The 25650-nt window shown below is 40.0% G+C and overlaps 1 protein-coding gene across 1 annotated transcript in view; it reads right to left on the bottom strand.

Moving 5' to 3' along the window:
- The window catches only part of WASHC5 (WASH complex subunit 5), a 66460-nt gene that overhangs the window by 7340 nt on the left and 33470 nt on the right, over positions 1 to 25650 (bottom strand). The window contains exons 15-26 of the mRNA XM_017885933.1: positions 22605 to 22715; positions 21727 to 21867; positions 20599 to 20679; positions 15919 to 16020; positions 14309 to 14488; positions 12453 to 12577; positions 11055 to 11217; positions 10511 to 10613; positions 10343 to 10422; positions 6275 to 6378; positions 5307 to 5436; positions 3688 to 3784 (exon numbers count right to left, since the gene is read on the bottom strand). Of these exons, the coding sequence (XP_017741422.1) occupies positions 3688 to 3784; positions 5307 to 5436; positions 6275 to 6378; positions 10343 to 10422; positions 10511 to 10613; positions 11055 to 11217; positions 12453 to 12577; positions 14309 to 14488; positions 15919 to 16020; positions 20599 to 20679; positions 21727 to 21867; positions 22605 to 22715 (1417 nt within the window). The remainder of the gene's footprint in view (positions 1 to 3687; positions 3785 to 5306; positions 5437 to 6274; positions 6379 to 10342; positions 10423 to 10510; positions 10614 to 11054; positions 11218 to 12452; positions 12578 to 14308; positions 14489 to 15918; positions 16021 to 20598; positions 20680 to 21726; positions 21868 to 22604; positions 22716 to 25650) is intronic.

Below are 25650 nucleotides of genomic sequence, written 5' to 3'. Positions count from 1 at the left end.
TATCTTTGTGACCTTGGAGAAGGCAGAGATTTCTTTTCTTTTTTTTTTTTTTTTTAGACGGAGTCTCACTATGTCACCTAGGCTGGAGTGCAGTGGTGCAATCTCGGCTCACTGCAACCTCTGCCTCCCGGGTTCTAGAAATTCTCCTGCCTCAGCCTCCCAAGTAGCTGGGATTATAGGCGTGTGGCACCATGTCTGGCTAATTTTTGTATTTTTAGTAGAGACAGGTGTTTCACTATGTTGACCAGGCTGGTCTCAAACTCCTGACCCCAGGTGATCCTCTTGTCTTGGCCTCCCAAAGCGCTGGGATTACAGGCGTGAGCCACTGTGCCTGGTCTGGCAGAGATTTCTTAGACAAGACACGAGGAGGAGTAATTATAAAGGGAAAAAATGGATAAATTGGACACCATCAACAGTGAAAACTTCTGCTCATTAAAGTTACCTATAGGAAAATACATAGATAAGCCACAATTTGTGAAAAAATATTCTCAAAACATATATCTAACAAAGAACTTGTATCCATAATATATATATATAATTCCTACAAGTCTGTAATAAAAATGCAAACAATTTAAAAATGAGCAAAAGACTAGAAAGGGCACTTCACAGAGAAGGATATAAGGAATAGCCAATAAGCCCAAGAAAAAGTGCTCAAATCATTAATCATCAGGGAAAGGCAAATTAAAGCTGCAACAAGACACCAGCACTTTGGGAGGCAGAGGTGGGTGGGACACTTGAGGCCAGGAGTTCGAGACCAGCCTGGCCAACATGGTGAAACCTGTCTCTGCTAAAAATACAAAAATTACCCAAGCATGGTGATGCATGCTTGTAACCTGTAATTCTAGCTACTCAGATGGCTGAGGCAGAACTGCTTGAACTCGGGAGGCAGAGGTTGCAGTGAGCTGAGATTACGCTAGATTACGCTACTGCATTCCAGCCCGGGTGACAGAGTGAGGTTCTGTTTCAAAAAAAAAAAAAAGAAGAAGAGAAAGAAGAAGAAGAAGAATGGCTAAAATGAAAATGACTGACGCCACCAAATAATGGCAAGGATGTGGAGTACACATATACTCACTCTTGGTGAGAGTGAAACTGGCACAACCACTTTGGACAAAGGGCTGGCAGTTTCTTATCAAGTTACCTGGTTAGACAGACCCTCAGATCCCATATTTGGGTTCTTGTGAAGACCGGGAAATCTCTTCCCCAAACCAGAGAAGCCTAAACAAGAGATCCTGAATAACCTAACCTTGGCCTTGGCAATTCAGAACATGGAGGAATAATCCTAACAGGACTCAGTATGGAGAAATAATCCTTTCCAGGTGGAAAGCAAGAGTGATGTTAACAACAAACACTTCTACAACTAGCTCTAGCTGTTGGAGAAGCTTCTTTCTTCAAACACAGACCCAGCCAAGTATGCATTTCATAGGTCAATCTTGAGAATGGTGTTTACAAGGTTAAATAAATGTTTTTTGGATACACAGTTTCAAGGCTCAACAGTTTCAATAATCAAGACACTACTGACATAAGAAAAGACAAATACACCAGTGGAACAGAATAGAGAGTCTAGAGACAGTCCCATCCTTATATGAGCAATTGAATATCCACAAAGATACCAAACAATTGTTCCTTCCTCAGTCCTACTGTAATTTAGTTCCTGCATTAACACATCAGTCTTATTGATGAGAAGAATTACAGTCAGTTACAAATACTATATTTCTAGGATACATAAAGTTTTTTTGTGTCATGTTTTGTTTTAAGATCTGGGAATTCCAGAGACAATGATATTTTCCATAAGCAGCTTTACAATCAAGGTGCCAGGCCCTAATCATGTACACAACGAAAAAATATTAGAATGAGAAGTCAACAAAAAGTTACCCTTTAATGAAAAGAAGACTCTTTCTGCACTGACAGCTCATTATCAAGAATCATATACTCCTACTGAATACTAACATAAGGAGAACGGAGAGAGAACACGAATCTCTGAATCTTCAGATGAACCTTTACATTATGCTTAGGATGGCCCTTTAAATTGATTTTGACCAATACATAGAAAGGGACTGAGTACCTGTTGGGGACTCAGTTTGTGGGTAACTTGGCCAAAGTCACACAGGTGGTAAGTGGTGAAGCTAGATTCCAAACACACATTGGTTCCCTCCCTCCTACAGCAAGTACTGATTGAGATCATGCTCTGCCTTCTGTGATAATCACAGACACTGTCATGGACGTAGTGTCTAGAATCAATGATTACTTTTGAATGAGAGAAAAAAAACATTAAAGAGATTCCACATTTTCATCCTAAAAAAGCTTATGAAATAGGAAAGTACTGTAAGGAAGAAATATATTTAGGAATCTCTAGTTAAGAAAAAATGATTACATTTGTAGAAATGCTCTTATAATGCTTTTAAAGTAAACTAAAATCTATAGTGGATTTTTAAAAATGTCATTTAGTTGGATATAAAGTTTGAAGGCAGAGGAAACACTTGGGTGTCTATTACATAACTACAAAAATATTCTGACCAATGACAAAGAGAAATTAGGGTTATATTCCCGGAGAGAACAGACATATTGAAAGGCTTTGGTGTCTCGTTTGTACTGAATATTCTGACATACAATCATACACATAATATTAGATGTTCATGTATAAATATTAGTCTTATCTCCTTAACTATATTATTACTTTTCCCATCGTGGTCCCAGATACACAGCTGGCACATGAATCTTGTTGAAAGAACAGAACATCAACCAAAATGAGTCTCTTTCACACCACAATTAGCTGCCTAAACATTAAAGAAGAGAATCAAAACAAAGGTCCCTCACATTCTACAAGCTGCACAGTGAATCCTTACTGAGGTGGACCATACTTGGTTGATTTTTAAATCCACTGTCTAGGGCTGGGCACGGTGGTTCATGCCTGTAATCCCAGCCCTTTAGGAGGCCAAGGCAAGTGGAACGCTTGAGCCCAGGAGTTTGAAACAAGTCTGCGTAACACGGCAAAACCCTGTCGCTACAAAAAATTAGCTGGGCATGGCGGTGTATGCCTATGGTCCCAGCTACCAGGAGGCTGAGGTGGGAGGATTCTTGAGCACGAGAGGTCAAGGCCGTAGTGAGCTGAGATTGTGCCACTGTACTTCCATCTGAGTGACTGAGACCTTGTCTCAAAAATAAAATAAAATAAATAAGTGTACTTAAAAAAGAGTAAATAAATCTGGCCGGGTGTGGTGGCTCATGCCTGTAATCCCAGCACTTAGGGAGGCCGAGGTAGACGGATCACCTAAGGTCAGGAGTTCGAGACCAACCTGGTTAACATGGTGAAACCCTGTCTCTATTAAAAATACAAAAATATTAGACAGGCGTGGTAGTATGTGCCTGTAATCCCAGCTACTTGGGAGGCTGAGGCAGGAGAATCACTTGAATCTGGGAGGCAGAGGCTGCAGTGGGCCAAGACCGTCTCTCCAGCCTGGGCAACAAGAACAAAACTCCGTCTCAAAAAAATAAAATAAAATAAAATAAAATAAATCTACAGTTCATAAAAGGTACTGTATTTCAGAGGCATAAAGACTTGAATTTCATAAACATGAATTTAAGAAAAGATCTCATATCTGACACAGGCATTCCATACAAAGAGCTATTTAATGAGATGCTAATCTGTCGGTATTGTTACTCACTGCAAATAACAAATGTCATACGTACCTAGATTTTTGTTGTACTGAAGTTTTGGCAACTGAGCGATCAAAAATAGAAAGTTGACAATTGGAAAATAGGGTAAGCGCTTTGTTGTTATGTATATCTGGAAAGAGAAAAGGTAAGAAAAATGGATGGTTAATTCACATTGCACAATATCACAGATCAGGTTTCCAAATGAAAATCTTCCATTTTACTTCAGTTTGCTCTTTGGCCTTCCTGAAATGTGGATGGTTCCATTAATTTGCGGCCTTCAGAGTTCTATTTAACACACCTGGCCCTGCCCACATAAATACCTACATCATCATTTGCCCTTCTGGAAAGAAAACGGTTTTGCTTAGAATGACTTTCCCCCTGAATCCTGTTAATGTCATTAATAAAGGGCGGGAGGAATGAGTGATGAGCAAGAATGGGAGGGGAAGGCAAAATGAAGAGCAGCTGAGGCACAGCTGGAGGGGAATATAGGGGGAGTGTGGGAGGGAGAAGAGGGAGAGAGGGAAAGACGGAAGAAGGAGAGGAGGAGGAGGGAGAGTAGAGGGAAAAGATCCATGTAGCAGCGACTGGTGGTATCTAAGTAGAAAGAGAGCGAAGTTCTTGTCATTTGCTGTCCCCTAGGCAATGTCAAAGAGCAGTCTCCCAGATGTCATAGCAGAAACTATAGTCAGGGCGTACACGGCCAGGTCCAGACTCCCAGCTGGCCGATTCCACAGGAGACAGGGTAGCACACGGGTCAGAAGCACAGGCTCTGGTCAGACTGCCTGTCTCCTCCACTTGCTAGCTAGCCTCTCTGAGCCTCGGGTTCCTCAACTCATAATGGCGTATTTCACAGGGCTTGTTGTGAGATGAAGTGAGATAATCCACCATCAGGGTTAAGACAGTGCACTTGTTATGTAGTAAATATTCAAGACGTTAGCTACTATTCAGGTCTATAATCTTTCGTCCAAAACACAAGGGATAATACAGATTTCAGAATTTCAAATTTTATAGATTTTAGAAAGACAATATAGGGGCTAGGGTAATGCACTATAATCAAAGTCAGTAATGCACTATCATCAAAGTCACTATAATCAAAGTCTGCATCAAAATATATGAATGTTTATAGTAAGGAGGATAAATAACTAGTATAAACAGCCTTATGTCAGCTCAGGACAGATTTTGCCACGCAGAGAGACCTGGCACTGAGTTATGAAAAAACTTTCAGTTCTTAGAGGTGTTCTGAGCTCACAACTGCAGGAAAGAGTTTGAAGCTCCTGTGATGACTGGGATTACCGTCAGCCACAAGGGGAAGCATCTTTGGCAAGACAGATCAATGCTACCATTTTGGGTTTGTTGGGCCTTGATGACTGAACTGCAAACCCCAGTGAAACCCAAAACTCATCTCTTACACGGATGCAGCACTTTCCCCCTTTGTCATGAGCTTTCAACAGCGCTATAGCACTTGATTCTCCCAGACCCGAGCCAGGCAGGGAAAGTATGATGATTGCTGAGAAAGGGCAGGGAACTGAATGGAATGAAGTCTCTGGGGTCTGAACCCAGGTTCCTCTGGTATTTCTGCACAGTAATCTGTTACCTGAGCCAAATACCATTCTGTACCCCCACCTCCGCCATTATATATTTTAATTATTCACCTTATTCAGTGGGTTGTGAATGCCAGCTGCCTCCAGATAGGCTGTGATTTCATATAAAAGTGTGTTATCTTCTTTGGGGTAAGGAAGTGAAGGGTCCTGATAGTGGGCTTCAATGTCTGCTAGGAGAGCCCTAAACGAAGAAAAACCCCGGAGATAAACATTAGGGATTAAATGAATTTATACAAGAGTTAATACAGGCCAGTGACGTAATCTTTTCAAGCCTCAGTTTCCTCATTTGTAAAATGAGACCTTGATCCCGCTAATTCTCAGTCCATGCCTGTGACTGGTTTTAAGTGGAAAATTTGACCTAGAATTACTTTATCTTTTGGAATCAACCTCAATCAAATGCATTCACGGTTCAAACTGTCATATACTGACTGAATTGTTCTTAATACCTGCTTTGTCAAAAGCACTGACTTGGTGAGAGAGAAGCAGGGATTATTTATCTGTAAGTAGGCAGCCTCAGACGACAGCAGGTTGCTGGTGAGGCGGAGGATATGAGTTCCCTCTGGGACAGGCCTCCACAACCACTCTTAGTAATCAACACACTTCCAACTGCCCTCTGGATGATGAGTAATCAGCCCTGTAAAAAGCCAGTTGTGGATTTCGGTAATAATTGCTTTCTAAAACCTGTGCAAGTATCTAGCAGTGTCTGGTGTGTCTCTCGCTCGCTCTCTCTAATGAATTCATTTATTCAGCTGACACGTATTGAATCATGTGATCAGTACATGCCAGATGAATACATGAATCCATTAGAAAAAGTGAGTGAGAGACAGAGATAAATGGAGGGACAATACTGAGGAAAGAGGCTCCTGAAAACAGATTTGATTATTCGTGGCAAGGAAGCCTATAAATTCAGACCTCCCACCCAAAAATAACTTAAAACAGTAAGCATTGAAGAAACCGGGGCGCTTAGATGATAAACAATTCAAGCCCACGGAAGGTTGTTTCAAACCCCTGGCACTTACTTATTGAGATTCTCCAGAGCAGCTGCCAGATGTTTCGAGTCAAACCGACAAGAATAATTTAATTCATTGGCAATCTGTTGTCTCAGAATCTGCATCTGTCCAACCTGTGCACAAGCAAGAGAGAACAAGTAGTGCATTCAAGCATTTCGGAGTGACAGTGAGGAGGTAAACACAAAGACGACAATTCTTCACTGGGCCTTCACAACACTCCACAGGAAAAAAAATAAGGATTTCCTGAACTGATCTAAGACCAGATCTGGACCTAATGGAGCACCAGAGGCCCTTCAAGGAGTGTCTGGACGGACTCCCATACCCCAACCTAAAAACACCCCAAAGTCTATGATTCACAAAGTGGTCTATTAATGTTTAGTTGTTCATGTATCAAAGGTATCTTTTTTGATGCTCTATTTTTAACTTTTTGGAATAAGTGCTCCACATTTAGTAGCTGCTGTGAGTAGTCTTACTTACTTCCTTTTATTTACCCTAAATGGAACTTTCTCAAGTCCTAGGAATGCCATTTCACACTAGTATTCTCAAATTGGGTGAATATTAAGTCTGTCCAGGCCACCCAGGATTATAGGTTCTATAATTATCTGGATTACCAAATAATCTACATAAAATCTATCATGAAAATTTTAACAATGATAGCCCCTTAATCCAGGGTTCTTAATTTTGTGTGTGTGTCTGATACGGTTTGGCTGTGTCCGTACCCAAATCTCATCTCAAATTGTAGTTCCCATAATCCCCAAGTGTCGTGGGAGGGACCCAGTGGAAGGTAATTGAATTATGGGGGTGGTTACCTCCATACTGTTCTCATAATAGTGGGTGAGTTCTCACAAGATCTGATGGTTTTACAAGGGGCTTTTCTCCTTTTGCTTATACTTCTCTTTCCTGTTGCCATAAGGACATGTTTGCTTCCACTTCCACCACAGTTGTAAGTTTCCTAAGGCTTCTACAGCCATGCTGAACTGTGAGTCAATTAAACCTCTTTCCTTTATAAATTACCCAGTCTTGAGTATGTCTTTATTATGTGAGAATTGACTAATACAGCCTTGGATCCCTTTGGGAATCTCGTGAAGCCTATGGACACCACTTCAGAATAATGTTTTTGAATGTACAAAACAAAACATAGAGGGGAACAGTGGAAGCCAGTTGTAATGAAATATAATTAACCATTCAAAGAACAATCTGTGATACAGAGTTATGCTAGGATGGTGGATTAACTATGGTAATTTAAAAGGAGCTATGAGCATAAATGATATTTGGAGATTATCTACAATAGTTGGATGATAGGAAGTGATCTTTGGGTCAGGCTTGAGAGAGTTCAGTTTGTCCCCATAATGTTGTCTGCATCAGAAGGTCAATAGCATATTCTAACTTTTTCTGGCTATAAATGTCTTCTTTTCTACTCTAGACAAAGTATTCCTAAAAGACTGGCAAAGGGGAGTGAGGGAGGTGGGAAGAGGAGAGAAGCCAGTATTATAATGCAAGCAGCAATAAGGTGAAAATCAACACATTTCCTCTGAGTTGCTGGGTGCAGAGAAGAGTTAAGGAAAAGATAGTGGCTCACACTTGCAATCCCAGCACTTTGGGAGGCCAAGGCAGGCTGATCGCTTGAGGCTAGGAGTTTGAGACTAAGCCTGGCCATAATGGTGAAACTCTCTACGAAAAACAAAAAAATTAGCTGGGTGTGGTGGTGGACACCTGTAATCCCAGCTGCTTGGGAGGATGAGGCACGAGAAACACTTGAACCCGGGAGGTAGAGGTTGCAGTGAGCCAAGATTGCGCCACTGCACTCTAGCCCGGGAGACAGAGCGAGGCTGTCTCAAAAAAAAAGAAAAAGAAAAAGAAAGAGAAAGAGGGTGGCCTTCTCTAAGAGTGAACAAGTTACTTAGCTAAATGGAGCTTGTAATGGTCAAAAGTGTTAAACGACTTCAGATGTATTATTTTTGACCACTATTCATTCAAGACTATTATTCTATTTATGTGACAAACGTCAATCCAAAAATGCTATTTATAAATAGTAAGTCTTTTAATTTATAGAGTAGCATTATTTAAACATTAGAATGCAACAAAGCCAAGAAAATAGTAGGTTCTTTCAGGCCATGTAAAAATGTCCCTGAAACCCTGTGTCTGGCCCATATAATTCTTTGCTTAATTTTCTATGTCTAGTATACTCTGTGCCAAGGATCCTCTTGAAAATATCAATCTAGAACTGGAAAAAGAAATAAAGTCAGTTTATTTCTATAAACAGTTTATTGCTCTCGTTTAATGCACAATAAGTGTTAGTGCTGTTTTCTATTTTTGGTACTCACGCACTTCAAGCTTGAATAAGCTGCTGGAGAGGCTAAGGAGCCTGGGAAGGACGAGAAATTTATTCTACCTACTCATTTGCCTCTTTGGAGATATCCAGCTTATCATTCTTTCTCCAAGATTTTTCTAGCATTGCACTGTTGAGTACAGCAGCTACTAGCCACGTGTGGCTATTTACATTTAAATTAATATGAAATAAAATTAAAAATTGTGTTTCACTGTCCCACAACCCACATTTCATGAGCTCAACAGCTACAAAGGGCTAGGAGCTGCTGTCATCATCGAATAGCACAGAACATTTCCATTGTTGTTCCAGATCATTAACACTGGCTCAGTGACTGTAAGCACCCTAATTCAAGACCAAAAGACAAATTTGTCCTTGGGGGCTTTATTTAAAGATCACTGACTCAGACACAGTCATGTGGCTGTTACCGAATTACTGGCAACTATAACCAATAAGAGTCTGTAATAGCTACTGGACTGAGAACCCTCCGGTGGGCAAGGGGAAAACCTCCCAGTTTCTTGGAAGAATCCCTGTAATCCCCCTAACGTCTCCTACAGAGTTGGGATTCACACCTGTCCAAACTCGGGTGATTTTTTAATCCTCCTAAAAGGTTTTCCAGCAATTAGAAACTTGGCCTGGGAAGTGCTTAATATCTGACAATCATGAGGCTAGGGGAAGGCAGACCCACATCATGACAGGACATCTAGCAGAGCCATGGGCTCCTTGCCTTACCCGTTCTGTTTAGTGATCCAAACAACAACAACAACAAAAACAACAACAACTACTACTACTACTCATCACCAAAATTATGGGAAATATATTGTGAATTTGACTGAGGTATCAATGAGTGCTGTCTCAATGAGAAACTTATATAATTGGGAGTCAGAGAATGGAACTTTTCAAAATTCCCTTAGCATTCTAGAATTCTAGACTTTTCTACGGTATGTGATACTTTTGACCACAAATCATAGTTTTCCACCAGGAAGTCTACTCTTTCCTACTAGATTGTGAGCTGGCTTTCTGAGGAGACTGGTCGTGTTTCATTTTACTCTGTCTCTCACAGCAGCTGACAATGGCCCTAGGTATAATGGGTGTGTGAGAACGGGCCGTTGACGATCTCAGATTATCAGAGGATGAAAGAAGACTCATAGAAGACACAGGGGTCCCTGGGCGCTCCCGCTGCTGAGTAAAGGCAGGAAAGTAGGCAGCCAGATTCTAAAATAAGTTAGACTTCCATCCAGCAAATTAATCTCTTCATTTGTCTTTCTTATTCATTTCCAAAGTAAGAGTGCTTTATGCATAGTACAAGGATAATTTATGCCCCAAAGAACCTGGTTCCCTAACATCTATGCAGACACAAGAGGGGAGAGAGACAATGTTCTGTTCTAACAGCAGCTTGGAGCAGATGAGGTGCGTATAAATGAACTTTGTTATGTAAGAATGGAGTATTACTGTGCAAGGGAAAGTTCCATTTTCATATATAAAAGCACCTCTACCCAAAAGGCATTTTACAAAGAGCCAGTTTTCTTGAACAAAAGGGAAACGCTAGGCTCCTAAAAAGCCTAGTCAAGAACAGATCCAGAAAGGGAGATAAACAGAATGAATTTTAAAATGATAAACTGAAGTATTAAAGTATTTTTGATTTAATGACAAAAGAAAGAAGAGTAGCTTTCTTTGGGCAACAAAGTTACAAGAAAAAGAAAAATTAAAAAATGTAAGTATTGGCTGTCACCCTCTCTCCTACAACATACCTTCATTATAGCCTCGAGATACGCAGTCCAGATCTTCTGTGTTTTGGCAATGGCGGAAAAATAAATTTTATTTGAATTCACTGAAAAGTTAAAACACAATTTTCTCTTTAGTACATTCGTAAAGGCTACTGTGTCATCCCCACCTCAGGCTAGTTTCAGGACACTCACCTACAATACTTTTTAGGGGACTGACAGCATTCATGAGGTTTTTTAAAGTGTCCTGAACAGTTCTGTCTCTCAGGATAATTTTCTGAAACATACTGAGGAAATTCTAAACACAAGAAGGCATGGTCAAAGAACCAGACATAATGAATTAGACAAGCAAATACTCCAGTTACCTAAAATGCTATGCAGAACAGAGACTGGGCCTAAGTCACACAAAACCTCTAAATAGGATGACTACAAAAAGAAGCAACTTCAGGTTCCTATTAGAAATACCCCTTGCTAGGAAAAGTCACTGGTTTCAAGGATTAAAAAGTCTTATCTTCCCAAGTTGAAACTCACAAAAACAGTCTAATCCTAAAAGTACTATGCTGGCCAAATAAATTCTAGTTTATCTTCAGCTCTTGTCTACCCAGTAGGTATCATATGCCTAAAGTCAGTGTAAGAAATCATGGAAGAAAGGCTAAGTGAGTTCAAACTGTCCAGTAAGATATGTTCTTGCCTCTCCCCCAGGGTGGCAGAAAACAGGCATGAAAGTCAAAAGGCTCACCTGTAACTCTTTTACAATCATAAAGCACAGAAGCCTGTCTAAGCCATTTAGACCAAAGGTCCCCAAGGTGGTCTGGATTTCAGAGAAGAGGCGGCTGCTGGTCACTTCCTGATGAGTTTTCATATCATACCAAGTGTTCAGCTGGTCTATATGACACGTCATTCTAAAATGAAAATAACGCAAAAACCCCAGAACGGCTCAGAATTCATCCTTAAAGAGATGTTAGAACTCAACAGGACATGCGGCACCAAATACGAAGAACAGGAGTTACATGATCTGTGTTTTCTAACTCTGTATTCAGGCACCCAAGGCATCTTCCCAGTGACCACCACAATGGAGCAGGAAGGTGAAATTTGGTCTGACCCCCTTTTCCTGCCCTGTGCCATATCATTGGTTTCAGTCATTTATTTCCATTGAGTTAGGCTGCTGACTTGGAATCATGCTGAGAAGACAAAGTTAGGTTCAGCTGTCAGGCTGGAAGACTTTAGAGCCCACTTGTCTCTCTATGCAGCCTTCATTTAAATTTCCAGTTTGGAGACAAAACAAGGCCTTGTGTCATTTCCATTTGGTAAAAAAGGAACTTAGAATCTCCACACGCTACCTAACATTTGAGACTATGACGACAAAGCAATTTGCTTTTTCCTCTCAGTTCCTTAAACTTGTAGATGCCATCTTCTGGTCCTCTCCAAATGATTCTTTTTAGACTCAGAAGTGATTGGCTGTATACAAAGCTATGCAGTCTGCCCTTCACAGTAGAGTGCCTAGGAGCTGGGCTCTGGAGTCAGAGGGCCTGGAATGTATTCTGGGTCTGCCATTTATTAACTGTGTGATGCTGGGCAAATGACTAAGCTTTTCTGTGCTTCAGTTACTTCATCTTTAAAATGGGAATAAGAATAATGCCTATCTCATAAGATTGCTGTAAATGGCTTAATGACTGGATGTGTATAATGTGCTTAGAAGAGCTCATAGGTAAGTGCTCAATAAACAGTTGTTACTATCACAAGTGCTTGGGTGTTGACCTAAGAATCATTTTGTGGAGACGGGGGGGCGGGGGAAGAGATTTGATTCTTCTAAGGAGCGCGCAACCTAGATCCCTTACACGCAAAGTTCACGCTCCTATGAGAATCTAATGCTGCCACTGATCTGACAGGAAGTGGAGCTCAGGTGGTAATGCTTGCTTACCCATTGCTCACCTCTTGCTGTGTGGTCTGGTTTCTCACAAGCCATAGATCGGTACCAGTCCGCAGCGCAGGTGTTAGGGACCCTTGTTCTAAAGGGTCAGAATATGAGTTGACAAGTGGACCCCCGTGATTAGAATAGGGGCTGTGCCACAGGGACACAGGTGCAGATGAGACTGCCTACGGTATTCAGGGCTCTGTAGAGTTCACATACACTTACTTTGGGTCTGTGATCCGCAGGATTTCTCTGCAGAGTCGACCAATAAACGTTACAGACTCATCCACAGGGGTAAACTTGGGTATTGGAATATGAGTGGACTGGTACATGCTTTGCCAATCTTGGATCTAGAAAACAAACCCATCAATATTTAGTACACCTTTGATAAGATAATCTACTTATTTCTTTTCCACATAATTTTACAAATATAATATTGCATAAAGAGAGACAATAAAGGTTCTTTGGTGTTTTTTTTAAGATTGAGTCTTACTCCGTCCCCCAGGCTGGAATGCAGTGGCGTGATCTCGGCTCACTGCAACCTCCACCTCCTGGGTGCAAGCAATTCTTTTGCCTCAGCCTCCTGAGTAGCTGGGATTACCGGTGCACGCCACCATGCCCGGCTAATTTTTGTATTTTTGGTAGAGATGGGGTTTCACCATGTTGGCTAGGCTAGTCTCATAAACTCCTGATCTCAAGTGATCCTCCCACCTCGGCCTCCCAAAGTGCTGGGATTATAGGCATGTGCCACCAGATCTGGCTAATTTTTGTGTTTTTAGTAGAGACGGGCTGGTCTCAAACTCTTGACTTCAGGTGATCCACCTGCCTCGGCCTTTCAAAGCACTGGGATTACAGGTGTGAGCCACTGTGCCTGGATTGGTTTTTTATTTTAGAGACAGGATCTTGCTCTGCTGCCCAGGCTGGAGTGCCATGGTGTAATCACAGCTTGTTGCAGTCTCAACCTCCTGGGCTCAAGCAGTCCTCCGGCCTGAGCCTCCAAGTAGCTGGGACTATAGGCACGAGCTACTGTACCTGGCCTTTTCCTTGGTTTTGAAGAGGAAACTTCTAAAACTGCATTAATAATAGTCCCCCAGAAATACCACATATAACATTTATAAAAAACAAAGAAACATTTGTGAAAAGGTGAAGTGACAAAGAAGAAGCAAGAACTAAGATGAGGCATGGGAACTTCCGGCTTTCTGTCTTATGAGTTGACATGCATCCATGTAATATAAAAATCCAAAATGTCATAAGGCTGGAATAGACTTAAACTTTTGAAAATGTCACCTAAATCATGTCAGTTCCCACATAAAAACTTGCAGAGTTGCTCCTTGTTAACTACTTACTAAAATCAACTTCTCAGTTTTGGCACTTACGCATTTAGTATTCTTTTTTTACCCAATTAAAGAAATGGGCAAAGGACTTTTATACATATTTTTCCAAAGAAGACATACAATTGTAAAAAAAAGACATACAAATGGCCAATAAGCTGTTCAACATCATTGGCCATTAGAGAAATGCAAATCAAAACCATGATGAGATACCTTCATGTGCACTAGAGTGACTGTAATCTTAAAAATTGAAAATAACAGGTGTTGGTTAGGACATGGAGAAACTGGAACCCTCGTACACTGCTGTTGGGCATGTAAAATGGTGCCGTTATTGTGGAACACAGTTTGGTAGTTCCCCAATAAGTTAAGCATAGAACTACCCATTATAGGTCCCAGTAATTCCACTCCTCGGTATGCACCCTGCCGAACCCAAACAAAGGAGTCCTAAAAGTCTTTTGAACTGTCAATCACTTGGGTTATAACAATTAACAACAAACAGCTTCATTCTGTAGCCATTTAATGATGTCTGCCTTCTTAGGACAGTGAGCTCCCAGAGGTCACGTGCCATGTCCACTTTTCTGCAACCCTCCTGGCTCCTGAACGTACTCTGAAGGTACTGAGACTATCTAGTGTTTACAGAGTTTTAGTAAATAAATAAACGTTCTTGTTGACATTTCCGAGGTTTGGGATGTGTACTCTAAACATGAGAAATAACAAATATCGTCAAGAATTTTAAAATTTATTCAATACCTTCGTTCTTAGGAAGTTATTACACTCTTGCTCCACATTGTAATTTATAATACGAGATACCTCTTCCTGCCAAATCTTCAGACCATAAATGTTGACATAGTCCTGTATGTATTCAAAAGAACGATGGAATCCATCCATGGTCGCTCCCAACTCTTTCAGCTTGGGCATCAGTTCACTTGGCTGTGGAAAAGTGGAAACATAAGGCTCTTACCCTGGAGTAGATTGTCAACTATTAATTCTAATATCTAATTAGACCTTAAATAGCATAGCAGGCCAGGTGCGGTGGCTCCCGCCTGTAACCCCAGCACTTTGGGAGGCTGAGGCAGGGAGATCACTTGAGGTCAGGAGTTCAAGACCAGCCTGGCCAATGTGGCGAAACCCCTACTCTACTAAAAAAATATAAAAATTAGCCAGGTGTGGTGTGCACCTGTAATCCCAGCTACTTGGAAGGCTGAGGCAGGGGAATTGCTTGAACCTGGGAGGCGGAGGCTGCAGTGAGCTGAGACTGTGCCACTGCACTCCAGCCTGGGTGACAGAGTGAGACTTAATCTTAAAAAAATAAAGAATAGGCTGGGCTCATGCCTGTAATCTCTGCACTTTGGGAGGCTGAGATGGGTGGATCACTTGAGGTCAGGAGTTCAAGACCAGCCTGGCCAACGTGGTGAAACCCCGTCAAAAATACAAAAATTAGCCGGGTATGATGGCAGGCACCTATAATCCCAGCTACTCAGGATGTTGAGGCACGAGAATCGCTTGAACCCAGGAGGCGGAAGTTGCAGTGAATCGAGATTGTGCCAATGCACTCCAGCCTGGGAGACACAGCAAGACTTTGTCTCAATAAATAAATACAGAGCAAGACTTTGTCCCAATAAATAAATAAATAAATAAATAAATAGTACAGCAGCTAAGAGATCAGAGTCATAGTCTAAGACACACTTTAAGATTTGGAAATACTTATTTCCTACTTCATCTAGGATGACTGACAACTGATGTCAGACATTCAGCAAAGAAATTATTTCATTCAATTGGGAAGGAAGCCTCATATAAAGAAACAAAAAAACCATGACTATGATTTCTCTGTCATTTAATACATCTATCTAGTCTCAGAACACTTAAAACATTTTAAATTGAATTTACTATGATAATAAATACCCTAAATAGAAATTTCAGGCCTATTTATTTTCTCCTGAGAAAAATGACCATATTCCCTAGCAGATAAATAAATTCCCTAGCAAAATAAAAAATTACAACCTTTACAGTTCCTACCTGCCTTAGGGTTAGCAAATTCTTTTAACTATAAGAAGTAATTCTGAATCATAAACATCAGTTTAACTCTGAAATGGGGATCAATAGGTGGAAGAAAGCAGCACTGGTTTTAAAAATATGAACTTTTAAACATAAAATCTAAATTTCATATTTATACTATAAATTTATAATATGAATGGATTATAAGATAAAAAAGCACATCAGCTGTTTGTGTTGAAAACCACATATTTGATATACATTAGCTAGGAGGTAAAGTCTTGTTCACGATAGGTTAAAAATGGCATTCTAGTCCATGCTGCAAGCTGGGCGGAGAAGAGGACAGGCCCATTCTGGTCACTGGGTACCTTGGCTCGAGGGTTGAATATCAGTCCCCTATGCAGGGCAAAGGCAACGCGCTTCACAAGCTCTTTCCTTATTCCATCTTCCAGCAACTGCTTTGGATCCACCTAAGTGCCAATCAAAGTATTAAATGATAGTTAAGAAAAATTCAGTCCTGACGAAATCCAGAGGAAAGATGGCCTCCAGAATCTGCTGTGGAGCATTTTCCTACCTCCTCACTAAATGATGTGAATTTTTTGCCTTTCCTGCTCCTGTGATCTTGCACAGCTTGGATGGAATTATTAAACCTGTCACCTTTTGAGGACTGTTTATTTCAGCAAAGTTCATGATGATAATTTTACAACATGACATTTCAAAGATGGTGAATAAGCAAAGTTTTAAATGGCCTCACATTCTAATTAATGCATTAACAGTAAAAAGTGCCTTTTTGGAGGGGTGGGATGAAGGACCTATGACTGAATTTACAGATGCATGTTCTTCCTTTAGATTTTATTTCTGGACACCTTATATCCATACAAACAAACTTCAGATTTGAGGTTGGGTCACTCTGTAAATTGAATAATTATCTTTTCTTTCAGCATTCTTGGAATTATGTCGATAAAATAGGATAGCAAATCTGCTATCTAACTCTACAAGCTTATTTTGCTAATTATTTCATCTATAATGAAAAAGCTTTTGTTATTCCTTAAAAAAGTCTCTTATCAGATTCATAAAACATCAAATGGTTTTTACAGACTCCCTTGAATTCTCTGAGACTTGTTTCTTTTAATTTGTAAAGAATCATTATTTTAAAAAGTCATAAAGACAATTAATGGGTTCCATTTGGTTTTGATTATATTTAAATTTCAAATAAGACAGCTGCAATGGGAGTTGCAAAAACACAAAAGCCAGAGAATCACGTTAAACTACATCAAGATCATTCAATCAGGGAAATTCGGACCGTGGAGCAACTGAAGGTGAAAGGCCTATGTTCTTCAACAGATGAACTATAGGGAAAGAAAGGAAAGGAGGGCCAGGTGCGGTGGCTCACGCCTGTAATCCCAGCACTTTGGGAGGCTGAGGCAGACGGATCACCTAAGGTCAGGAGTTCGAGACCAGCCTGTCCAACATAGAGAAACCTTGTCTCTCTTAAAAATACAAAATTAGCCAGGCATGGTAGCACATGCCTGTAATCCCAGCTAGCTGGGAGGCTGAGGCAGGAGAATTGCTTGAACTCGGGAGGTGGAGGTTGTAGTGAGCTGAGACTGCACTATTGCACTCCAGTCTGGGCAACAAGAGTGAAACTCCGTCTAAAAAAAAGAAGAAATCTGTAGACTAAAAAAATATAATGTATTTTTTCAAATGGGCAAGTCTAAGCTATAGTCTGGAAATTAATGACATATAGTTTCATTGGATAATAAAAGTATATACAGGAGGCCTGAGATTAGGTCAGGGTGCATGAGGGGGCTTTCAGGAGTGTGGCTGACTAAATCCTATTTCTTAACTTAAGTGGTAGTCAGAATGACTGGTGTTTACCTTGTAATAACCCAATAGGCTATTCTTTCCTTAGTTTTCAGCATCCGTGCTTTATTATACAATAAAAAGATGAATCATAAAGATATAATCAGTGAGTACAGAGTCAAAGAAGTATCATGAAGCTTTCAAATAAATATTCCTTATAAGAACAGATTTAGTGAAAGAGTTCAATGATTTCATGAATCTAAAGATCTCATGCGGCTCTTCTAATCCTTCCCAGATTCTCATTAACCTGTGGAAGTGTTCACAGTTGAGAGAAAGCCATCTTCATACAGCCCCCTCCTCACATTTCTATTCCCTTCCCCTGAAGTTAACTGTTTTCATATGGATCATCCAGAGCTTTCTCTATTCATTTATACACATAAATATCCATCCTTAAACATATATTTAATTTCAAAAATCTAAATGGGATCATATATATGTACAGAGACACGCATGTCTATCACACACATATTATACATATATACACAGATGTATGCATGTATATCACACACACTATAAATATATACACACACACACATACATATACATACATACATGTTTTTCTGCAACTTGCTTTTTTCATTTTCCATCTTGGAGATTTTCTAGTAGTAAATTCTTTTTGAATCGCTCTAGACCAATCCACAGTACGAATGCACCATGGAATATTTAACCACTCCCCTACTGATGGATGTTTAGATTACAGATGCTCCTTGACTTAGATGGAGTTACATTCCAATAAACTCATTATAAGTTGAAAATATCAGAAGTCAAGAGATGCACTGAATATACCTAATCTACCAAGCATCATAGCTTAGCTTCTCCTACCTCAAATGTGCTCAGACACTTACATTAGCCTACAGTTGGGCAATACCACCCAACACAAAGCCTATTTTATAATAAAGTATTGAATATCTCATGTAATTTATTGAATAGTATACTGAAAGTGAAAACCAGTATGGGTATCATCATGAAGCTGAATCATCGTAAGTTCGAGACCATGTATATTTCTTTTCTTTTTTTTTTTTTTGCTGCCTCTAACAATGAATGCTTACATATCTGTGTGTATCTCACTTGTTCTAAATCATATCAACCAAATTGAACCTACACTTTTTATAAGTGTTTGAAATACAACCTCAACATTCTAAGGTTAAAGATCAGTGAGGGCCACAGGATTACTTTTAAAAGCTCTTAGTTGCTATTGGTAGACTAGCAGACAGAGCCTACTGGGTTGAATGGAGTTGGTCAGCAGGATATTCCTTTGGCTGTTATTATCTGAAAGATTGTGGGAAAAGAATAATATTTTACCAAGCAGTCTTTCTTTTGATAATTATTGTTAATTACCTGTATTAGGTTTTATTACATCCTTCTTATAGTGGTCACTTTGCAGTCCTAGGATTCATCATCCTGTGTGTAAGAAGTGAGTAAAATGCATGTACATTCTCTGCACATCAACTAAATTCACCTGAGATCAGGACTAAACCATGTTTAGCAAATTCTGTTAATATCTAGGAACTACAATGGTATTTCTTTTAGCATACTTCCAGAAAACACACACCAAAGTTCCATTTAGGTTCATTTCCTCTATTTTCTTTGATTTTAATAATGCAAATATTAATATGGCAATTAGGAATGTTCAGATTCTACTGATGTCAGATATATAGAAAAATAAAGAAAAGCACCATAAACTATATGAATGGGCTCATCACTACTTACCACAGCATTCCAAATTAAAAAAGCAATGAGATACTACTTTATACCTCTTGGGAGAGCAAAATTAGAAAGTGGATAATATCAAGTATTGGCGAAGATGTAAGCTGTTAAGTCCCAATGGTCTTCTGATATTTTCAACTTGTGATGAGTTTATTGGAATGTAACACCATTGTAAGTCAAGGAACACTTGTATCTCAACATCCGTCAGTAGTGGAATGGTAAATACACCACGATGCATTCGTACTATGGATAGGTCTGCGGCCACTTGAAAAGAATGTAGATTTCAGAGGAATTCTTGCATAGGTCTGGAGTGGGGATATGCTCAGAGACGTTCATCATGACATTGGTTGTGATAATGGGGGGTATAGGTGTCTGTCCCAAGCTGGATGGTTAAGAAAAATGTGGAATTCTATGCAGCAGTAAAAAGTAACCTACTATCTGACCTATAGCAATATAAATAAATTGCAAAAGCAATAACCAGTAACAGAAGTTGGAAAAAGAATGAGACTTAGAGCATAATATGGTTGAGATAAATCAAAAGTACATGCACACATCAAATAATGCCATATGCTAAAAACAAGAATACCTGCATATTTAGGAACATTTACCAAACACACACAGTTGGTGCTACAGGTAACGGAAATGGAAGCAGGGATCCAGGAGAAGAAAAAACCAAACAAACAAAAGATGAGAGGAGCGTGCATGCCCCAGTGATGACAGTGGTCTGTTAAAAGAGGGATATGATTATCTTAGCTCTCTGTACCTGGGGTGTGAAATAAAATACTAAAATGAAGGAAGGAAAAGAGAGAGAGAAGAAAGCAATTTTGCCTAAGGAAATTGAATTTTGTTTGCTTTTCCTAAAATTCAATCAAATATATTTTTCTTAGATTTAAACAACTCTTTGGTAAAACAGTACTAGTACCACATATTTTCTGCAGAACTACAAGATAAAGAAATTCCCACTACCTTCAGGTATTAAGAGAAATAGATTACAATGCTTTCTCTTCCTCCATTAATAAGTGAGTAAAACGGGTCGGGCACCGTGGCTCAAGCCTATAATCCCAGCACTTTGAAAGGCCAAGACAGATGGATCACTTGAGGTCAGGAGTTTGAGACCAGCCTGGCCAAGAAGGTGAAACTTGTCTCTACTAAAAATACAAAAATTAGCTGGGTGTGGTGTTGCGCACCTGTAGTACCAACTACGTGGGAGGTTGAGGCATGAGAATCACTTGAACCTGGGAGGGGGAGGTTGCAGTGAGCTGAGACTGCACCACTGCATTCTAGCCTGGGCAACAGAGAGAGAGAAGCTGTCTCAAAAAACTAAACTAAAATAAAATAAATGAGTAAAATGAAGACCGAAACTGGAATGTGAAACAGCAAGATGATGTCACTCCCTTTTGCACACATGATAGTTACCACAAAAATCCAAACAGCTAAGAGTCATGGTACCAGGCAACACAGACCAACAAAACTGTTACCTTGATGATGCCAACCAAAGTCGTTTTCATCATTAAGATGCCTTCAGTAAAAATGGAAATAGCATGAGTAAGCTTGGCAACCTATAACAAAGAAAAAGAGGTATGAAAAATACTTCAGATAAAAGACCCATCATTTCTGGGAAATCAGAAATCATTGGCTAATAGTCCTGGAATGAGCAAAGATAACAGGAAATGAACCTGCAGCTTTAGGACACCTGGGTCCACATGTTCTGGACAGAAATGAGGCTCTATGGTATAACTGAAAGCCCACTGTTAGACATATTGGGTAACCGAGTCAGAAGACATCAGTTCATTCTTTCACGTTTGACAAAGCATTTCTCCTTTAGGCTTCATTTTCTCATGTCTAAAATTTGGGACAGAACTCAACGATCTAGATGGGCCCTTCTGGCTAGAAAAAGACTATGAGACTGAGAAGGTAACCTCTCCTTCCCTAGCCTCCCGATTATTTGCAAGCAACACCAGCAGACATTGACAAGGTAGACAGGTGCTAGCTATCTTGCTGAATCAGAATAAATGTGGAAATATCAAGCTTGATAATCTAAGTCCCTGACATATTTCTTGGACTTGTGTCAGAATGGGAAATTGACACTGTATATCATATTTTCCATCTTCACTTGATTTTATTTTTGATGTCTTTAAATTCTAAGTTCAGGGAGAAAAAAATCAGAGGTGTTTGGGGAGAAGAACCTCTGAGGCTGCTGAACTATTACTGAGTGAGCTTAAAATCCACCTATAGTATATGGTTAATGGAATATAGATTATTTTGAGCTGCTCAAAAAGCAGGAACATGATATGAAAAGTCAGGTAATCTAGTTCAAAGAGAACAAGGGCTGCTTTAGCAAGACTGTTCTAGAAAAAAGTGGCCAGCTAAGCTCCATTTCCCCTGAGAATACTGAGACGAACAAGGCCTTAAATGACACCAGGAAAATGTCAAGAATAAAAGGTGTGATTGTACTAAAATCGTAAAACATGTTTACCATTGCAAATGTGAGAAAACAAGTCAGAATTGGTCTGGTGGTCCCCAGAATACGGCAGGTGACACAGGCCTGTGATATTTCATGACTTAGTTTTTAATATGAAAAGGCAGAAGTCAGAGGGACACAGTACCTCGTATCGTGGGCCCAGCTGAGCATAGTCCCTCAGCTTGTCTTTGTCCAGGCGGGTAGGCACTTCAATAATGTCGTGAGTCTGAAGCTTTATGATCTTTAGAAGAGATGTAAACATGCTTTCTGGGATGATCTGCAAAACCTTCAGTGAAAAGGACAGGAGGAAACACAATGAACATCCGTTTTACTTTTCTTGGCTGACAAATATTAGGATGGCAGTAAACAACAGCAATTTGTCTACATAGGGGATGCTGAAAATGTAAAAGAGCTGTTTCAATAACTGCTGGCAGGCACAGGGCTCCATTCCTTTAAATATTAATTGCTTACAGAATATAAAGCTAATCCTTCTAAAAATGCTGCAAAAAAACCATATCATTCCCACTTTACAGATTTTAAAAGATTGAGGTTCAAAATGTTAAGTAACATCACTATAGAGGACTCGGCCAGTAAGTGACACCAGTAAACTTTGAATTTAGGCCTGTCTGGCTTCATACTCCATCAGAAGTTATTAAAACAAGAATCAAAATTCCCATGAAAACCTGAATGGGGCTCTGATCGGGAGATGCTGGATCTAGATCTGACTCTTTTACCAGATATGGCTCTGTGATTTTGAAGAAACTATTATAATCTCTGTTTCTACATCTATAAAATAGATGTGAATACCATCAACATTTAAAACACAGAAATAAAAGTTCCTGGCAAGTAAAACATCTGTACACCCACAGTAGCAATAAGTTTATTTTAGGTGTTGCAAATTTCTGGAATCAGATTTTAAAAGGGAAAGAGACATGGATATACTTTTGGGGCCTAAGCGTACTTTTTGTATTGAAAACAGCAGTTATCTGGTAAGAGTAAATATCACCCTGATGCATTTCTTACTTTTCTCACATAGGATACCAACTCTCCAGAATAGTACTGCGACACGCTGAGCAGATCGGGGCTATTTGCCTGATTAATACGAAGAAGGGGCAGATCGAGGGCAGAGGCAAGCTGGAAGAAAAATAAGGCATATCTGTTTCTGTTTCAAAAAGAGTCCTAGAAATCTTCTTTTCCAGAAAATGTAACAGACAACAAAACATTTGGGTTTTACCCGACAGAGGGCAACAACCACTGAGCCTCATCAGTATCACTAATAGTTACTGACAATACAGGTTTTGAAAAACCCTAGTTAATTGTAATGGCAGTGGTTCTTAAACTGTGCTCCCTGGACTACTAGCTTCAGCATGACCTGGGAACTTGTTAAATACGCAAATTACTGGGTGCCATTCCACACTGACTTAGTCGGACACCCTGGGGGTGGGGCCCAGCAATCTGTGGTACAACCAGCCCCGCAGGTGATTCTGATGCATGCTCAAGTTTGAGAGCCACCGTGCCACAGAAGATAGCTACTCCGGTGTGGAAATCAAGACATTCTGACTTACGCACTACTGAATCCGTCCAATCTAATATGCCGTCAAGTGTAAGAAGTGCCATTATTGGCCGGGCACGGTGGCTCACGCCTGTAATCCCAGTACTTTGGGAGGCCGAGGTGGGCGGATCACGAGGTCAGGAGATTGAGACCATCCTGACTAACACGGTGAAACCCCGCCTCTACTAAAAAAGACAAAAAAAATTAGCCGGGTGTGGTAGCAGGCACCTGTAATCCCAGCTACTCGGGAGGCTGAGGCAGGAGAATGGTGTGAACCCAGGAGGCGGAGCTTGCAGTGAGCCGAGATGGCACCACTGCACTCCAGCCTGGGCAACAGAGTGAGACTCTGTCTCAAAAAAAAAAAAAAAGAAGTGCCATTATTTTATATGCCACTCAGAAAAAAATAAAATGCTGACAACTAAACTATGATATGCCATCAAGGATAAAACCTATCCCCAGTTACAGAAATGTTAAAACGTGAAAAAAGTTGTAGTAGCCAGGAGCATGGTGCACGCCTATAATGCAAACTACTTGGGAGGCTAAGGCAGGAGGATCGCTTGAGCCTGGGAGTTTGAGATACAGCCTGGGCAACACAGTAAAACCCTATCCCTCTCACCCCCACCTCCCAAAAAATGGTGCATCTCAGAATTGATATATATGGTACATGGTAGCTCTGTCAGAAGACATTGAGTAGGCTGGGCTTGGTGGCTCATACCTGTAATCCCAGCACTTTGGGAGGCCAAGGCAGGAGGAATATTTGAGGTTAGGAATTCAAGATCAGCCTGGCCAACATGGTGAAACCCCATCTCTACTAAAATAGTAAAATTAGCTGGACATGGTGGCAAACGCCTGTAATTTCAACTACTTGGGAGGCTGAGGCAAGAGAATTGCTTGAACCTGGGGGGCGGAGCTGCACTCCCGCCTGGGAAACAAAGCAAGATTCCATCTCAAAATAAATAAATAAATAAATAAATAAATAGAAGAAGACACGGAGTAGATTCTTTGTTCATTTACCATGAACTGAAATTACCATGAGAGCACGGGCTGTGCCTATTTTTCACCAATCTTCCCTGTTATTGTAGATATTAATACTAGTTTGTAGCAGAGGCTCAGTAATTTTTTGAATGAATAAGTAAAAGGACTTAATTCATGCCTAGGGAATAAAGGACACAAAAGACTCACATTTTTAGTACACAGATAAAACTTAAAAAAAAATCTACTCTTCACTTAAAAATAGCATTCTTGAAGATATTCCAACTTATAAAATAGTATTCCTGAAGACATTCCAACTTATATTAATTAAAACTTTAAATATTTCTGGCATCTTTGAAACTATGATCTCATGGAAAAACTGCTAACAATTTCAGTCTATAAAAATATTGAAATTATTGACCTTCCTAAAAGGATAAAATCTTGGGCTGAAGTAACGAATGAGGCATGAATGAAGGTCAATTCTTTCCTAGTAACAGAGAATCTCATTGTGTTTTGCTTACCTTTAAGAAGGTAGCTCTGAGTTTAGTAACCATGGATGGATTTACCCTTATGCTTTCTTGCATGATGGATGTGAAACTGTAAAAAGAAGAGAAATGGTAAGAAGATGTTCCCAGGGCCTTTCATCTACAGCAAATGCCAGCACTGCCTACATTACCTGTCAATCAACTGCCAAGCAAAAGAAAGGTCCCCAACGATCTGCATTGTGATCAGAACCTCCTCTTTAATGTTAATGGTTCTGATCATTTGATGAAGAAACTTTCGAGTATCGGCAAGAAACTGACATACTTGCAGATTGGATTCCAACTGGTGGAATTCTTGAACCTGTGTTACAGAAATATACTTAATTTAAAAATCCTGAATGGACTCTATGGTGCTCATTTGTTCTTGAAAACACTTCAAATAAAGCACACTACTTCTGACGATTTCAGTATTAATTATATCTCTAAAAATATATAATCATACCAATTAGATAGGGTTACAGATTACGAGTAAAAATGATGTTTTGGCCGGGCGCGGTGGCTCATGCCTGTAATCCCAGCACTCTGGGAGGCCAAGGCAGGTGGATCACCTGAGGTCAGGAGTTCGAGACCAGCCTGGTTAACATGGTGAAACCCCCGTCTCTACTAAAAATACAAAATTAGCTGGGCGTGGTGGCAGGCGCCTGTAGTCCCAGCTACCCGGGAAGCTGAGGCAAGAGAATCGCTGGAACCCAGGAGGTGGAGGTTGCAGTGAGCTGAGATGGTGCCACTGCACTCCAGCCTGGGTGACAGAACTAGATTCCATCTCAAAAAAAAAAAAAAGAGTTTATGTTTATTTTTCTGCTGCTTTTAGTTATCATTTTAAATCTAGTTAAATACACAGTTAAAATTTAAGAGTGGTGAGGTATAATTTTTTTCATATAATCATTTTTGAGTTGAAAGAAAAACAATAAACTATTTTTTCAGATAAGAAAATATACCACTTATAAGCATATGATCATTATATAATTTTTTTTTTTTAATGTATTCATTTCTGGTTTTTTTT

Source organism: Rhinopithecus bieti, unplaced genomic scaffold (assembly GCF_001698545.2).
Source record: "Rhinopithecus bieti isolate Rb0 unplaced genomic scaffold, ASM169854v2 scaffold_15136, whole genome shotgun sequence".
Taxonomy (NCBI): domain Eukaryota; kingdom Metazoa; phylum Chordata; class Mammalia; order Primates; family Cercopithecidae; genus Rhinopithecus; species Rhinopithecus bieti.
The sequence above is the reverse complement of the archived record's forward strand: the minus strand, read 5'-3'. Positions and strand labels throughout refer to the sequence as shown.